This window comes from Ursus americanus, chromosome 25, assembly GCF_024610735.1.
Source record: "Ursus americanus isolate L20-20 chromosome 25, mUrsAme1.1.p, whole genome shotgun sequence".
In the NCBI taxonomy this organism is placed as follows: domain Eukaryota; kingdom Metazoa; phylum Chordata; class Mammalia; order Carnivora; family Ursidae; genus Ursus; species Ursus americanus.
Window position 1 is genome coordinate 9,052,417 of NC_142151.1, and position 17,108 is coordinate 9,069,524.

The 17,108-nt window shown below is 51.8% G+C and overlaps 2 protein-coding genes across 8 annotated transcripts in view; one reads left to right on the plus strand and one right to left on the minus strand.

Moving 5' to 3' along the window:
* Positions 1-259: 259 nt before the first annotated feature.
* RBP5 (retinol binding protein 5) lies at positions 260-10,122 on the minus strand. Of its 5 annotated transcripts, XR_015721597.1 has the most exons (7): positions 10,036-10,117; positions 9,783-9,863; positions 9,364-9,542; positions 7,240-7,341; positions 6,673-6,811; positions 5,354-5,463; positions 260-477 (listed from the first exon to the last, which is right to left on the minus strand). XR_015721597.1 is itself a non-coding variant. In XM_045781086.2 (5 exons), exons 1-5 carry the CDS (start codon positions 10,100-10,102, stop codon positions 6,758-6,760), a joined length of 483 nt encoding a protein of 160 aa, XP_045637042.2. In that variant the 5' UTR covers positions 10,103-10,117; the 3' UTR covers positions 6,455-6,757. The 5 variants fall into 5 exon arrangements, 2 of the variants coding, with proteins under 2 accessions (XP_045637042.2, XP_045637043.2); XR_006776766.2 differs by lacking the exon at positions 5,354-5,463; XR_015721596.1 differs by lacking the exon at positions 260-477 and having other exon boundaries at positions 3,370-5,452.
* A 143-nt stretch (positions 10,123-10,265) lies between these two features.
* Positions 10,266-17,108, plus strand: part of CLSTN3 (calsyntenin 3) — a 28,151-nt gene continuing 21,308 nt past the window's right edge. Inside the window, exons 1-4 of one of the 3 annotated variants that reach the window (XM_045781081.2) lie at positions 10,266-10,423; positions 14,358-14,480; positions 14,924-15,119; positions 16,791-16,999. In XM_045781081.2, coding sequence (XP_045637037.2) covers positions 14,405-14,480; positions 14,924-15,119; positions 16,791-16,999 — 481 coding nt within the window. In that variant the 5' untranslated portion in view covers positions 10,266-10,423; positions 14,358-14,404. The other 2 variants (XM_045781078.2, XM_045781079.2) reach the window with 2 other exon arrangements.

The following is a 17,108-nucleotide window of genomic DNA, read 5'->3' on the forward strand; positions in this document are numbered from 1 at the left end:
AGATGTGGGTTTCTGGTGCTGGGTGCTCAGATGGTGTCTGGACCTGGGGTTAGGATGGAAGGGCCTAGGACACTGAGTGTAGAGCCATTCCTTTTTGTGGCTGGACAGGTTTTTATTGCCCTAAGTCATTTGCCCATGTCCTTTTGCCAGCCTGGCAAATATTGAGGCTATGGTGCTAGGAAGAGGGTCATTTATGATGAAATTCAAAGCTAAAAATATGTGTTAGTTTCCTGTTGCTGTGTAATAAATCACTCATACATTTAGCAGTTTAAAACAGCAAACATCTATTATTTTACATAGTTTCTGAAGGTCAGAAATCCAGAAGCAGCTTCGATGAGTGATGTTGGCGAGTTTCTCATAGGGCTTCCATCAAGATGTTGGCCAGGGCTGCACTCATCTGAAGGCTTAGCTGGGGCTGGAGGGTCTGCTTCCAAGATGGCTCCCTCACATGATTGTGGGAGGGTCACTTCCATTTACCTGATATAGGGTAGGAGGAGAATCCACAAGAATGGGAATGCTAGGAAGCAGGGATCACTGGGGGCCATCGTGGAGATTGGTTGGGTATCACAGAAATAGACATATTATTCTAGTGCAATAAATGCAGAAGACCAGTTAGTAGGATGTTATTTTTGCTAGGTATGGTTGTATTTCAGATGCATTAACCTGAAGCCGGAAGGCCTTTGGGGGCTCTGACTCTCTTCTTCACCTTAAGATCTGAAGGGCTCCTTCACTCCTCCCTCAAGTAGCAGGACCATACAGATCAAAGTATGACCTACAGGAGACCAAACACCAAAGAAGTGAGTCTTTGGGAAAATAGCAAAGAGTTAAAGAGGACCAAGAAGCTGTTGAGAAGGAGAAAGAAAGAGAAGCAAGGAGAAGCCCTAAATAGAATGCCTTTTCCAACCTAAGGGAGGGTGACTATAGCATGAGTCTTAAGAATCTAGGACAATGGTCCCACACCAGCAGATTGTCTAAAGGGACAAGTTCAGAGCCTGGAGATTCCAGTTCCAAATCTCCCATGCCCCCTGGGCTTTGTGTAGACTTTCAAGCCTGAAATAAAGTCCTTTAATAAAGAACTCTTTAAACATTCTGTGTGTGTGCTTTGCTTGTTAATAGCAAGGCAGATCTCTATACCCTGCACCATCCCTTCCATCCACAATGAGTTTATGGGCGAAGCTGCATTCATACCTCAGATAATTGACTCATATATTACTCTCTGTTCTATTTTGCTTTTGTTTTCTCCAAGACTTTAATAAACCCTTATTTTAAATGGTTCACCTCTGTCCCATCTGTGCTACTCAGTAAGAAATGAGTGGTGGGGAAGCAGAACAGGGTGGGAGTAGCAGCAGAGGTTAGGGGAGCCACCTTGAAGAGAGACAGAATGCTTTGTGATCTAGCTGTTCCTTTGGGGTTCTTTCTCCACTGGGGGCCTTGCAGGATAGACTTCCGTTACACGAAGGATGACAATTTCCTGACTGCTGGGTCAAGGACAGGGAGCAAAGCTTTTCTAAAAACAGTGGGGAACGAGAGAGGGACCCAAGGGGAGGGTGTGGGTGTGGAAGGCAAGAGAGTAGATCTGTCACAGAACACTGAGGCTGAACAGAGAAATAAAATAATTTGTCTGAGATCACACAGCGAGGCTGCAAGAAATGACTCCTTGAGCAGTGCTTTGAGCTCTGCCTTGCCTGTCTGCTTAGGTCAGTGAATACCCATGGCTATTGTTATGTGCATGAAGGAAAGAGAAGAGTAGGTGCTGGCTCTCAGCAGTCTTGTAGAACAGTGCATGAAAAGGCCAGACGGACAATACACACAGCTCTCCCCACACACTGTCCATGGAAGAGGCATATTGTAAGACAGGCTCAGGAAGGATGTGCACATTCACATGGAAGGAAGACTGCCATTGATGCTTAAGTACACCCTCCTCCTCCTGGCTCATCTGACCGTCAGTAGGGGTGGGGAAGCCCTACTGAGGCTTGAAGGGAGGGATCGCTGGGGCTTCACTAGTGCCAAGGAGAACAGGGGATATTCTGCAGGGGATCCGGGGCAGGTGGGTGGAGGCCTCTCAGGCAAGGGGGAAGCTTGAGAAAACCACCAGGGTGAGGGGGCGGGGGTCAAGGTGCTGGCTGGATTTGGCATCCATACACAAGAAGAGTGAGGACCAGGGGGGTCAAGGGAAAGTGGCTGCACCTGCATCTGGAGACCGGAGGCTTCTGGAAGCCTAGTGGTCAGGAGGAGAAGTAGCTGTCCAGATTCCAGCACCATCTGGGATGGCCCACTTGTCCTCATAGGGATGAGGGGGCCACAGGATCGAGGGAGAGGTTCTGGTCCTGGAGCCCTGCGGCAGGCAGATGTTTTATCTGCCTCAATAGCCAAGGGGAAGGCGATACTATCTCTAAATCTCTGGTATCACATTTATACTTTGGTATAAATATAAGCCACCCAGTGACTTCAGAGGCATTGGTGGTGACACCTTATCCTTAACTGTAGAGTGTAAGGCTTTGGTTCCAGTTAAGAGAATTTCAATCAGCAAGTGAAGAGGTAAGAGATAACAAAACTAATAATAGCTAAGATTCTCAGTTCTTACTCTATTCTGGGTATTACGCTGAGTGATTTTACAGGGAATCGTCACAAAATTCCTTGGAGGAAGGAAAGGCTCTTGGTATTGCTTTGTATGACTGGCAAATGTGTCTTATTTACTGAAATGGTTTTTTTAGTGGTTGGATACGCTCACACAGCTGGTAAGATATGGCAGTTCGACACCAGAGCCTACTCCCCTGACCACTGTGAAATACTCCTTCCCAATTTTGGGTGTGATTTTAGGTTGATCTAGAACTTCTGAGGCAAGTGATTTATCCACAAACTCAAAGGCCTGGCTACGCTGGTGACCCTCTGCTTGGGCACTGGCCATGGGGGACAGAAAAGAGGCTCTCTCTAAGGGCCAGAACAAAAGGGAGGACAGAGGGAAGTGAGATGTGGGACTGGGTAGGTGGAGGAAGGCAGGAGGTTTTCCCCCTGGCGAGGTAGTGGGCCAGGAAGTCCTTGAGAGAACAGTGGTCTCCTTGTTCTTGCTGAAAGGTCAGCTCCATCTCATGCAGAGGCCAATTAGAATCCAAATGTCTTTGGAATCTAAATGGCCTCTGGTGAGGGTGGGTATACCGTGTGGAGCAAGGTGCCCACAGAACTGGCCCAGAGCCATCCTGCTGGCTGAGGTCTAGAGGAGGAGGGGGAGGGCCTGATGGATGCTGATTCCGGCCCCTGGTCAGGCAGGGCCACTCCTTGCACCCTTGGCCTCAGTGGCTTTGACTTCTTCCTCCCTCCCTCCCTCCCTCCCTCCCTCCCTCCCTCCCTCCCTCCCTCCCTCCCTTCCTTTCCCTCCCTCCCTCTTTCTCTCTTCTCTCTCTCTCTTTTCTTCCCCTTCCTTCCTTCCTTCCTTCCTTCCTTCCTTCCTTCCTTCTCTTTTTCTCTTTCTTTCTACCCTTGATGCAAACCCAGCTACACCCATCAGAGTCCTTCACAGAGCTGCCTGATTTGGCCATCGAGTCCCCTCACCAGATACCCTTTCACCTCCTGCTATACATACAAGGTCTCCCCCATCCTCACCTGTCCATAATCATGGATACAGCACTGGGATGACTCCAGATCAGTCCTTGGGGGCCCTGATGGCATGGGTGCTACTGTGATCGAGGGGGTTATAGCCTGGAGAAGTCAGGGGAGACGTCCCAGAGAGCTGAGTGGGGGTACTGGAGGTGGTGCCCAGGCTGGGTAGGCACAGCAAGCTCCAGAAAAGGAAGAGTCTATGGCAGGGAGAGGCAGGAGGGAAGAAGCAGGCCATCCTTAGCTATATCGGGAACTTCTGACCTCATACTGACCTTTGGGTACGTGAGCCTAGACCAGATGTAGTTCTTGCCTCATAGGGGATAACATTGGGATTGGGGAAAGGTGTCAATATGGCCAGGCCTCTGCTCTCTCTTGGGATCCCAGGATTTGCAGTGGCTTCTACGGATCCCCTGCTGCCAGTAAGGGGTCCAACCACGGTTATAGGATGGAGCTCCTAGCTGGGATGGCCATTGTGATTTAGAGTTGAGGAATTTCCTGCTTTTGCCTGAGCTTTCTTTTCAACATGCAGGTCTGGGCATGTGGGGTGGGGTGGGGTCACATGGAAGAGAGTGGCTGAAGGGAAAGGGGCAGCGGGGAGGGGTACCTGGCTAGACTTTGCTGCTCCTGCCTACTCTCTGGTCCCCTACCAGAACGTGGACCTCGAGGCCTTGGGCAGCATGTGGTTCTCTGCTTCAGAGGGCACACACCTGCTCTTGGTATATCCACTGTTGGTTACTTTCTTCTGCGAAGAGGGATCTGTAGTGACATAGGAATCGAGACTAAAGGATCATCTGAAGTTCAGGCCAGAAGGTTGTTTGTGAGCATGTGGTGCTCTCTGGGCCTGAGGAGGAGTGGGGTAGGGGCCTGGTGGAGTGGGGCTGGCTTAGAAGGGGGTTTTTACTCCCTCTCACATGGAAATAAACCTTTTGGATTGCTGATCATCTCCCTGGGGGCTAGGATGCTGGTCAACAAAGTCAAAGTCAGTCCTTGATCCTCAGCTTTGTGTGCCCCAGGACAGGCTTGGGGGCGGCACTTCCCTCGAAGGCTATGTCCCTCTCTTCTTTCTCAGTTGATGCCCTGGTAATCATCTCTTCCATCTGAGGACAGACGGAGCAGCCTGATTTGAAGGAGAGGTTGGGGTTTTGAGCAGGTGAGTATGTGGGTTGGAAATTGGTGGTGGTGGTACGGTGTGTGTGTGTGTGTGCTGCAGGTGTCTGTGCGGTGGGAAAGGGAATATTCAAGAAGGTGGTGGAGGAGGGAGGATTAAACTTGGTGTGATCAGCACCCCCTGCTGCCCACAGGGGGAACAGCAGCCCAGGCTTCCAGTCTCAGTAGCTCTCTGCTCCTGCCCACCCCCTGGGTGATGCTTCTGAAGCTGCTCAGTCCTCCTCTAATGGCTTGGGCTCTTTTGGGGATCTCCAGGCTTCTTGTTGGACTCTGGATCCTGAAGAGGTAAGGTCAAGTGAAGGACGTGGACTTGCAGTGTGGATGGCTGGATGCTCATGTCCCAGGCATTTTCGGGGTGTTTAGATTGGACCTGACAGTCATCATGGAGGCCTCCAAGTTCCTGGGTCAGCCCCTCTGGCAAGACTAAAGCAAGTGGCGCTGGACCAATATGAAGAGCACAGAAGACAGTCCTGTGGGGAGAGGCTTGGACCTGTGCTGTGAACTCAGAGGGGCCAGGACATTTCAGTGCCCCGGTGACTTAGACAACAGGTGACTATACATGGAGCATTTTCCTTTGGTTTCACTGTACCTTGGAAAAAGACAAGGCAGGATCCAGCAGTCCCCAGAGCTTCTGCTGGGTGGCTTTGTCCAGAGGAGGGCTCTCTACTCCCCACTCTACTGGGGACATCTGCAGAGAGACTGGCAGAGAGTAAGCTATTCAGTTCCACTCTGAGTTCTTTTATTTTCTTTTCCAAACTCATTCCAGGGCATCTAGTAGGATCAGTGTTCAAAACTAGTGACTGTCTTGAATGTGTAGGGGCTTAGCCATTGCAGGAAGAGGGGGCAGTGGTGATCATCTAATGAGCATAGGCCAGGGACTTTCCAACAACCTCTGCCTCCCACACAGTCAGGATCTGTCCCCATCCCACACTGAGCCCTCTTCTCCCTGACTCTTGCCCCACAGGACTTTTATTCTGAAAGGACGAAGGTCCCTGGAGGTGGGGAGGTGTCCAGAGGCTGGAGCTGGCCCTGACCCTGAACAGGCCCTGCCCTCTGGGCTCTTTTCCAGGGTATTCTGGGACCCTTAGGGAGAAGCCTTGCTCTTCTCACTTTTCCCTCTCATCCTCTGTCCCAGCCTTGCTGGCCTTCAAGCAGAGGGTCCCAATAGCCAGGCATGTCAGTCTTCTTCCTGCTGTTGCCCTCACACCCCCATGTCCCTCATCTTCCTAGCTCTTGGCCTTGTATTTTCCATCTGTTACCCCTTTCAATCTTTTCTAGCCTTCTTGCTGCCTATGCTTCCCAAAGCAGACATGGAGGCCGGGTCATTATTCTGAAGCTTCATAACCTCCTCCAGCACTAGACAAAGGTCTCACCCTGTCCCATTCCACTTCCCCAAAATGTAGCATGGAAATATAAGATAGCCAGGATTCATTCAGACATTGGTACATGTGGTCTGTTGAACTCTGTGTGGGTGAGGCCTTGCCTTGGGCCGGGTTCTGTTGAACACATGCGGCTTTCTTGAGAATAAGGACAGGAAATAGACAAAAGATTCTACCAGTAGTTCCTGTTTAAATTCTTGAACCCTAGTCAGTTTTCCAAAAGTTCCACCAGGACAGAATTCTTACTTGTCCCCAAATGCTCAAAGCTTATTTCTTTCTTAGATGGAAAATAAGGGACCAAATGAACCAAAGAGAGTTGAGATCCATTGTTTTCAAGGGGTCTTTCCCCTTTGCCTGTTTCTTTCATCCAGGAGGCCAGACTGGGAATTGGATCTGAGGCTACTACAGGGCAGTGGAGTGTGAGGAAAAAGGACTTTGGCCTGGGGGGTTGCAAGTTATAGATTAACATGGGGAGGGGTGAGGAGGGACCCGGAGGCAGAGTAAGTGGCCCGAGAAAGGGACTGCTGACCTGGCACAATCTGGGCTTGAAGGGGTACGAGCAAGAGGAGTCTGGGGACCGGTGCCATCTGCAGGGGCCCTCAGCTCCTCTCTGGCTACTTGACCTTCCTGAAGACCTGCTCGCACACTGCATCCCTTGCAGTCAGTTCCTGGGGACAGAGTAGGAATAATGAGGAGAAAGAAGTTTCTTGCCAGCCAGAGTTCCTTTTTCAAGGTCCTTGAGCTCTGTTTAATCCTTTGGGAGACAACAGCTAGAGCATTTGATGTATGGGGAATTGTATCATTGTCCCACACCTTCAACTTTTCACCCCAGAGGAAGGAAGGTAGCTGGGTCATGGAATGCGAAATGGCTAGGCTCTGTCTCTCTAGTCATGATTTATGGACATTCATCTGACTTGTAGCCAGGGCCCACCTGGCCCCTCTATGTCTTCCTCTCTCTACTCTTGCCAGTGCTTTTGTTTTCTTTTTGGTTGCTCTCCTTGGAGGGGGGCAGAGGGTGGCATAGGAGACTGACTCGATTTGGGCAAGGGGATGAGTCCTATCTGGAGGCCCCTCTCCCAGCCCTCACCCAGCTTACCAGATACAACTTCTCTCCCTCTAGCCAGTGTCTCCAGCCTCGGTTGGGGACCTCCCCTTTCTGCACACATACCAGCTGCTCCTCCTCCCAGGTGACTATTGTCTATAGGGAAAGCAGGAATAAGGGAAGATTTGGAGGCAGAACATCCCAAATGCATCCAACTCAGTCTGGCTGGGCGGCCCCTCTTCACACCACCGCTGACACTGTCTTGCTCCAGCCCCTTCATTCTGAGTAAGATGGCTGCTCTGATTCAGTAGGACTCCCTTCCCCAACTCCCAAAGGCCACTGAGGGGGGCCCATAGTTTGTCTACAGTGACTGCTAGGGCAGAGCAGGGATGGAGCGGGATAACGAGGAGTAGAACTGGGGTGGGTGGGTGATGAAGAACAAACACTTTGTCCTTTGGATACTTCCGGCTGGACTGGAGGGTCTTTTGGGAAAAAAGAGGATTGGTTGTAAGTCCCACCAGGGAATCTCTCCTCTTTCTCGGTTTCGAGGACAGCTGAAGTGTCCCTGAGAGTGAAGGATCACCCCCAGCCCTGAATCAGAGTGGGGTGGGCCTGGGCATTCCAACCAGCATGTATTAAAGCCTCCCATAGGATAGGCCCTGCTAACCAAGGAGCTCAGAATCTTGGTCAGACAGAGCAGGAAGCAGGTACCTGTGACACCAGGCAAGTGTTGGGGATGGGAGTGGGGAGGGAAGAGCTGAGTCTTCAAGGAAGCAAGGAGTTAGTTAGATTGGAGACGCTGGGAAATTTCTAGCAAGAAAAGGAACAGCATAGAAGTAAGAAAGAAGGCCACATAGTTGTTAAGGGCTCTTAAGTAGAGTGGACCTCATCTGGAACATAAGGGATTGTCACTGAGAGGGTTTCATTCATGATCATGTTTATATTTTAGATAAATGCTTGTGGCTACAGTATGCAGAGTGGGTTAGAGAAGGGTTAAGATTGAGGGCCAGATTTGGGCACCAGGCGAGAAATGAGGGCTTGAATGAAGGAGGCACTAGAGGAAGGCTAGGAAGAATCAACAATGTTCAGTGGAAATATAACGGGCCATAAACACAGGCCACATTAGAAAATGCAAGATTCCTAGTAGCCATGTTAGAAAAGGAAAAAGAAACAAGTGAAATTAAATTTAATAATGTATTTTATTTAACCTAGAATATATAAAGTATTATCATTTCAGCATGTGATTAAAATCAAAATCACTGAGATGTTTTACGTTGTTTGGTATTGTCTCAAACCCCACTATGTATGCTATACTTATAACACTCTGTTTGGATTAGTTACATCTCAAGCGTTCGAAGGCCATATATGGTTAGTAGCAACTATACTGGACAGTGAAGACAAGTTATAAAGACTTCTTGACCAACTAGATGTGTGCGTGTGTGTGTGTGTGTGTGTGTGTGTGTGTGTTGGGGTGCAGAAGATACAGCTGTGACTCCCAGGTCTCTGGTCTGGCTGGTTATTGCCATTAATAAAGACAGGAAATATAAAGCAGTAATAGTTTGGGTAGGAAGATAATGACTTTGGCTTTGAGCTTGGGGCATGCGGTTGGAAACATCATACAGGCAGATGAAAACTTCACCGTGGAGCTCAGGAGGCAACTCTGGCTGGAGAATCCATGTCAAGGACAGTTTACAGATGGTAGCAGAAAGCATGGGTATAGATGATTTAGCCCATGCTTTGGTGTACAGACAAAAGAGAGAAAGGCAAGAACAAAATACTAGGGGAAACCCCAGTTAAAGGGATTAATAAGAGAGCTAGGGTCTGCAAAGGAGACCAAAAGGAAGGCTTAAGAAACAGAAAGAAATAGAGGATAGTGGACTCATAAAGGGTTAGGGAAAAGAGAGTCTGCAGTGACCAAGAAGGTCACAAGCTAGAGGGTGAGCAAGTATTTCTTCTTTGGACTGATGGTGACCTGCCTTTTTTGTCCTTTCGGCTGGCAATAAGAGGGGGCAGGAGAGAGCGAGTTGGGCGACTGTTACCTTGGGGACTCTGCAGCCTACTGTAGTGATCGCTTTTCTCTGCCTCTGGCTGGGAAAGTGCACTTTGTTTTGCCCCAGATTGTTAAGAGGCCCCCACCTGCTCAACCACGTGCCCTCCCCCAAGCCTGAGGGAAAGTACCTGGCATTTTCGTCCATCCACGTTCCTTAGATCCTCCTCAAACTCAACTCCCACCTCGAATTCCAGAATGTAGTTGTGGAATGTGCTGAGGGTCTTCACTGTCATGTGGTTGCCCTGATGGTCAATCTCCTTGTCCGGCTTGAGCAGCAGCGCGATCTTCCGCAGAGCCATGCCGATGTCTGTGGGGGCTACCTCTTAGTGGGGCTCCTACAAGCCAGCCAGGGCTGTGGGCTGCCCCTTAGCTGGGTCTGAGACCATAGACGGACTCTTGCTACCAGTGCCCTGGCTAGAAATGGATCCCAAGTCAGGTGCCACCACAGCATCCAACCCCAGAACTCCCTCTTCTCAATGGGACAGAGAGGCACGGAGGGAAAGGGGAGAAGAGGAGTGAGAGGGGTCTGGGAGGGTGAGGCCATTACTTAGGGCTTGCAGGTAGTCCTCCATGTTCTTCTGTGAGACAAAGCGGTAGTAGCCGGTAAGGTTGGGAGGCATTGTCTGGGCTGGCCAAGATAGAGATCGAGATTTCAGGAGAATATAGCAGGCAGGGTGCAGAGGGAGTGGGTGTTGTCTGGCAGGTGAGGCTGAGAGAGTCCAGGCTAGACTACACACACACACACACACACACACACACACACACACACACACACAGGCTGCGTAAAGGTCTATGCTTACCAGGGTTTTTATAGGGCTGGGCCCTGTTGCAATAAGAGTTCCTACCAGACTTCCTCCCTCCTCTCATAATGAGTTTGGGGCTGGTTCCTGCCATCTGAGGGAGGGGTGGGAACTTGGCAGCTTGTTGCCTGACCTTGGCTTTTCCTGAGGAAGGAACCTGGAGCAGGATCTGGGGCTTTCAGTCATCCAAGACGAGCCTTTTCGAAGGTCAGTTTTGGCTTGCAGCCCATTGTCCGCAGGCTTGGGAAATGTCCCAGAGCTCTGAGGGGGGCGGTCTTCCCTAAGAGAGGTCTGGTCTTGCTGTGTGGAGTGGCAGCCTCCAAGCTCATCCGGGGATGAGTTCTAACAATACCCCGAGATCCTAGGCCTGAGTCAGGGATCCTGAAAGGTATGAGGGGGAAGAGGTGGGGAAAGACGGGGGACAGTCAGCTGGCCAGAAGCCACAGTGAAGGAAATGCTAGAGTGCTACCTCCTACAACTCCCTCAGACAGCTTCGATGAGTTGGGGCCCCGACTCTGGAATTCCAAGCTCTTTGTCCTATAGGGCCATTAGGAAGGAGGCAGAGAAACTGTTCTTCCCAGGCACAGAGGGGGTTGTCAGCCTGAGGAGGTGTTGAGTTCAAAGTCTGGAGCAGAGAGTGAAGGAGGTGTTTGGTTGGCTATCCTGGAAAATTTTGACTTGGGACCCAGGGGTTTCCCTGTCCCTCTGTAGTCACTGATGGTACCATCACCTCCAGTTCCCAGCCTTTGGACAGCCCACGCTTACCAGATGTATTACCATGACGGGGGCTGCCGAAATTACCGTGTACCTCACCTCCGCCCCCAACCCTTTCTCCCTCTCTTTCAAACCTACCAACTTCCCTGGCTTCAGAATCAGCTGGGTTGGTTCATCATGGTTTAAGGTGGGAAGTTTGGGGAGAGGGAGGGAGCCTAGGCAGTGGAAAAAATCCCACCTAGTAGTGAATCGTCTGGACAGGTGTGTGTGTGTGTGTGTGTGTGTGTGTGTGTGTGTGTGTTGTGTGCAAATCTCTCACTCTTCCTCCAGTCCCAGAACCCTTTCCACCTCCCTGCTGACCATCCCATGGTTTCCTCAAACACCTGGGGCTGGGAACGGAAATGCTAGGATCTCTTGGGTTCAGGCTGTGGGTTTTGCTTTACGGCTCCCAGGAGGCGCGCAGCAGGGACCTGCTGATGGGATGGGCTGTGAAAAGAGGTTAATGCAGAGTTGGTGGTGGTGTGTGTGTGGGGGGGGGGGGTGACGTGATACTGCCCCTCCTCGCCTCCCTCAGGTCTCCGTTGACGTCTCCCTTTCCCACCCCCGGGCTTCCAGCTTCTCGATTCTCCCAATGTCCCTCTTATTTCCCACCCCCTCTACGGTTTTCCAGCTTCCGCCCCAGCCCCCGCAGTTCCCTTGCTCCCCCAAATTGCAGTCTAGGGAAAATGCCCTAACACAGTCTCCCGCCCCTGCTCCCCAGTCCCATTGGTTTCCTCCCCCCCTGCAGCACCTGGCCCCCCCCAGACACCCGATTGGCCAGCCGCCCCATCAGTCCTCGCCTGGCTTGCTGACGTCATCCTGCAGTAGCGGGGATGGGGTGGGAATGAGGGAGAGAGTGAGGACGCCCGGCTCGAGAGCGAACGAGAAGCCTCTGCAAGTCCCCCACCTCAGCCACCTAGGTTGGGGTCTGCGTAGGTCTGCTCTATGGACTAGTGTGCGCGGCGGGCTCTTTTCTGTCCCTGCACTGCGGCCCGGCCCGCTATCTTCCCTCCCTTCCTTGGAGAGCCCCTGCATCCCTCCCCCAAGGTGGAATCAGCCGGCTGGAGGCTCTTGGGGGAGAGCGATCGCCTGGCCCTGCCCTGCCCTGCCCACACCACACCATGACCCTCCTGCTGTTGCCCCTCTTGCTGGCCTCCCTGCTCCCCTCCAGCTCCTGTAACAAAGGTGAGTGAAGTGGGGGAAGGGGGGCACTGAAAGAGGGGTATCCGGCAGAGCCATGTGCGGGCAGGGGTGAGCAGGGGCTGTTGAAGCTCTCTGGCAGATGACAGGTGTGGGTTCTTCCGACCGTTCCCCTTCTCATCCGTTTTCTGAGAGCTGCCCCCTTCTCTCCCTCACATCCCCTTCCCCACACCGTCCTCTCTGGGCTGTTTTACCCATGTGCTTCTCTGGCTCCCATTTGGTCCTCATTTCCATCTTGGGGTCTCTGTCTCCCCCTCCTCCAGTTTCTGCCTGCGGGAGATATCTCAGGTCGCAGAAGGACTTGCCCCTGAAGGGTGATACACATCTCTGGATGGTTCTCCGTGTGCACTGGGGTGTGCCCACACTAAGGGTGTGTGGCAGATCCATCTGGTTCATATCCATCCCATCCTTGGGAGAAATAGTTCCTTGCAGCTCAGCAATTCGGAGCACGTATGTTTTGGCGTGTTCCTCTGCATCAGTACCCTGAGTACAGCTGGGCTGAGGGTTACCAGAGCTGCCCTCTCTGGCAGACAGCAGAGAAATTCAGCTGGGTGAGGCCATCAGAGGGACCAGGGCGGAGGCGGCAGGGAGAGAGGGGTTGGGGGAAGAGGGCTCAGGTAGGTGGAGAAAGGCAGATAAGGGCAGAAGTGGGTGTGTGTGGGGGGTGCTAAATGAGTGGTGAGAGGGAAAGCTGAGAAGGACAAGGGAGAAGAGGTGTGGGAGGGGGATGAGAAGGAGGGTAAAGAGGGTAAAGGTGGAGGCAAAAAAAGAGAGAAGATTGAAAGGTAAATCTAGAACAGGTGGGGAGAGGGGGAAGGGAAAGTCAAGGAAGGAAGGGCAGGGAGCCAGGAGTGAGTGAAGGAAATGAACACAAGCAGAGTCTGTGGCCAAGAAGAGAGGAACAGGGAGACCTGGGGGCGAGCTGTGGAGAGGGTGCCCAGCACTGGACTTGCTACACTGCAGCCCCTTCATCTTCAGGCTGTGGCTCCTCACCTCAGTCTCTGACCTCAGCCCAGCTTCTTAGGCTCCTGCCACTTCCTGTGCTTGCCTTCTGAGCACCATCTTGTGGCTTTCTCCTCTGCCATTAGAGAAAGGAGTTTTGGTGGTCATCTGCAAGAAAGGGGCAGGCATTCCAGTACCAGGAGGCTTTTTGTGGTGTGGTTGGAGGAAAGACTGGAAATAAGGATGTTTTGTTCACCGTCACGTACTGGGCATGTTTCCTTTTGGTGACTCAGTTTCCCTATGATGATATGTCTTCCTCCACCCATGTTTCACTGACAGGCCATCATGAATGTGCTTCGGGGTCCTGGTGGTTGGCATGGTGGGATTAGACAGAGCAAGCAGTGGCAGCTGGAGTGGGGGGTGGTTAGAGGGGAAGGGAACATACTGTGCCTTCTCTGTAGCTCCTCACCAGGCTAACGGGAGATCAGTACTGGGGAGGAGACACAATTGAGTGAGCTGAGTGTTGCAGGAGATGGGGAAATCTAAAGGCTGACTGAGTCCTTCACCCCTGGTTGGCTGGTGGTTGAAGGGAAGAGGGGTGGGGTAGGCAAGAAGTAGAACTAAGTCATGGGTCTGTATAAAAAGCGGGGTTCAGGGAGTGTGGGGTTTGGTGGCCTTGTGGGAGACACAGAGATGTGCTGGCTGTGAGTGTGTTCTCTTGAGTGTAGGGATGAGAAGTAGGGAGGGGATTTGTCATGTTTCTAGGCCAGTTCAATAATCCCTCAGGATGTCGGCTGTGCTGGGTCCGGTTATTTGGCATTGATTCCTCTGCTCCATCCCTGTCCCTCTCTGTCCCCCTCCTTCTGTCCTATATTTTCCCTTCTCTTAGGTTGGATGGACTTAGGTTGGGGCTTGGCTGGGAGAAGTGCAGAGTGGAGGGATCAGGACTGAAATGGGGTGATGGTGACGGTGGAGAGGGTAAACACTCAGGATCTCAGGAAACATCTGGATCTTCTTTTTCTAAACTCAACTCCGCCCTTAGTCTAGGCCTTCACTTTCCCAGGGCCTTCTGATGGCCCACCACTGCTCCCTGAATCTCCAGTCTCCACTCTCTAGCACTTGAAATCCCTAAAGAAAATTCTTCACCCTCTGACCATGTCTCCCAGTGGAGATAGTTGTCCCCCTCCTCCCCCAGGATAGGGTGTTGCCACGGAAACCACCTATCTTGCCATAGGAGAAGGCTGTGACCTCTCACAGACCCTCTGACTCCTCTAATGCTGATTTCTTCTCCTCAGCCCTTCCTCCTGCAGGTGTTGCTGCAGCGGGTAGAAAGGGTGATAATGCTGGAATCTAAGTGTCTCTGGGTTGTGTGGGAGTGGAGGGCCAGCTCACAGGTGCTTTCTCTCCTCTCCCTGGGTGGGGGTCAGCCAACAAGCACAAGCCATGGATCGAGGCAGAATACCAAGGCATCGTCATGGAGAATGACAACACGGTCCTGCTGAATCCACCACTCTTTGCCTTGGACAAGGATGCCCCCCTGCGCTATGCAGGTGATTGGGGTTGGGGGATGGCAAGGTGGGTAGGACGGAGAAAAGTGGTTGGGAAGGCAGAGGGCAAGGGAAGAGAGGGGAGGAAGTCCCGAGAGAGGGAGAGCAGTAGAAGTGGGGAAGAGGCCATGACGAAGTGGTAGACGTAGGCTTAAGGATGTTGGCTGAATAAAGGGAGCCAGAGAGAAGGACATGGGCAGGCAGTGGTTAACTGCATCAAGATTTTGTCAAATCTCAGACCCAGTATCTCTGAGAGGTTGCAGCTCGGGGAAGCTGGTGTTGGAGCTGTATGTCTGATAATTAACACTTTCACGTGTACAAGAGAAGGGCTGAGGTTTGGAAGGAGAGGTGAAGCAGAACCCAAGGCAGAGAGGTTGAGGCTGGGAAGAAGATGCTGGAAGTGGCAAAGGAGAAGGAGCCTCATCCCTCCCTCTCCCCTGGGCCAGGAGAGATCTGTGGCTTCCGGCTCCATGGGTCTGGGGTGCCCTTTGAGGCCGTGATTCTGGACAAAGCAACTGGAGAAGGGCTGATCCGGGCCAAGGAGCCAGTGGACTGTGAGGCCCAGAAGGAGCACACTTTCACCATCCAGGCCTACGACTGCGGCGAGGGCCCCGACGGCGCCAACACCAAGAAGTCCCACAAGTGAGGAAGCCCTTGTCTCCTGCTGCTGGGCTCTTCTCTCTCCTCCCAAGCCCCTCACCATCCTCTGCCCATGCTGTCATTGATACCTATCCCGCCCCTCTCTGTTCATTGGGGTCAGGGACGGAGGCCGTGTCCTCCAGGAGCCTTCACTTAAGGTGATAGAAACATGTAGTAGAACTCATGGGATCTAATCCTGGTTCTGCCACTTATGACCCTGGGCGACTTACTTAGCCTTTCTGGATCTGCTTTTACTTCTCAGTAAAATGGGGAACATGATAATCCCTATTTCTCTAGGTTGTTATGAAGGGTAAAGGAGATGGTTTATGTAAAAAGCGTGTACCGCAGTGCCTGATACATGGGAAAGGCTCAGTACATGGGAGTTATGATGATGAGGAGCATAACGAGGAGAAGGACGATGAGCATCTCAGCACACATCCGGATTCCTTCCACCTGCCCCACCACTTTGCAGCAGGCACATACTCACACACACGGTATACTCATGCACAGCGCTAGGTGAAGGTGGGCAGGAGAGAGCTCCAGCATGAATGAAACCAGGGCCTGAGAATCCCATGACTGTGCCCAGCTAACTTCTCGTCTGAAAATGGGAGAAAGATTGGTAGCCAGTGTTCCTGGGCCACTAAGAGGCACTGGTGATAAACCGTGCCTTGTGATTCAGTTTCCCATTTGGAGATAGGACCTGCCTCTGGGACCTGGGTGCCTAGATCTTGGTGAGGGGCAGGGCTCAGCACGAAGGGCAGAGCCCCAGGGCTGCTTGCCCCACAGGGCCTGAGTATAGGGGGGCACACCTGACATGCACACTGCACATGGATGTACAGAAGGCAGCACTCCTCTTGCGCTCATGTCAGATGACTAATGGCTTTTATATAAATACCACTTCCCTTCTCCTAGTTGGTTTTAAAGATTTTATTTATTTATTTATTTATTTATTTATTTATTTATTTATTTTTAAAGATTTATTTATTTGAGAGAGAGAGAGTGGGAGTGCATGAGCATGTAGCTGGGAGGGGCAGAGAGAGAGGGAGAAAGAAACTCAAGCAGACTCCATGCTGAGTGGGGAGCCCAATGTGGGGCTTGATCTCAGGACCGTGCGATCAGAACCTGACCCAAAACCAAGAGTTGGCTGTTCAACTGACTGTGCCATCCAGGTGCCCCATAAGGATTTTTATTTTTAAGTAATTTCTATACCCAACGTAGGGCTCAAACTCACAACCCTGGGACCAAGAATTGGATACGCCACTGACTGAGCCAGACGGGCACCCCATCCCCTGGTTGGTTTTAATTTGGCTTTTATTCCGTGTCTTCCTTGATTATCCCATTGGATTTGATTATTGTGGAGGAACAACCAGCTGGATACAAAATTTTGTTTTACCCCTTGTCTTGGCACCCAACCTATAGCATTCTGTACAGGATTCATCCAAGTCAGCTGCTGGTGTCCCCTGGGGTTGTTCCTTACCCCTTACATCAGTCACCCCTTCCCTTGTGGGGCCTGGTGTCCTGGAGGGTGGGATGAGCATGCCCATGGCCCTAGGCTCAGGACACACTGGCTTCTGTCTGCTTTGACTCTCTGTCTGCATTCCTACTTGTGCCTCTTTTTGTGTTTTGAGGCTGGCTGACTCTTCCTTGTCCCTCCTCCTGCTCTGGTACATGCAGGGCGACTGTGCATGTGAGGGTCAACGATGTAAATGAGTTTGCCCCCGTGTTTGTGGAGCGGCTGTACCGTGCTGCAGTAACTGAGGGGAAGCTGTATGACCGCATCCTGAGGGTGGAAGCCATCGATGGTGATTGCTCCCCCCAGTACAGCCAGATCTGCTACTATGAGATCCTCACACCCAACACCCCCTTCCTCATCGACAATGATGGTGAGTCCATCCCCTGCCCACACCAGCTGCCCAGCCCTGTACACCCATATTCATCAGAACATCCCGGGACTGAGCTCTCCATTTGTGCTCCTCAGATCCTCATTCCATA

Coding starts and splice junctions, on each gene's coding strand:
- RBP5 (XM_045781086.2), bottom strand. CDS start 10,102: ATGAGAGGAGGGAGGAAGTCTGGTAGGAACTCTTATTGCAACAGGGCC. Junction 9,864..10,035: donor CCAGCCCTATAAAAACCCTG/GTAAGCATAGAC, acceptor TATCTTGGCCAG/CCCAGACAATGCCTCCCAAC. Junction 7,342..9,363: donor TGGATGGACGAAAATGCCAG/GTACTTTCCCTC, acceptor CTTTCCCTATAG/ACAATAGTCACCTGGGAGGA.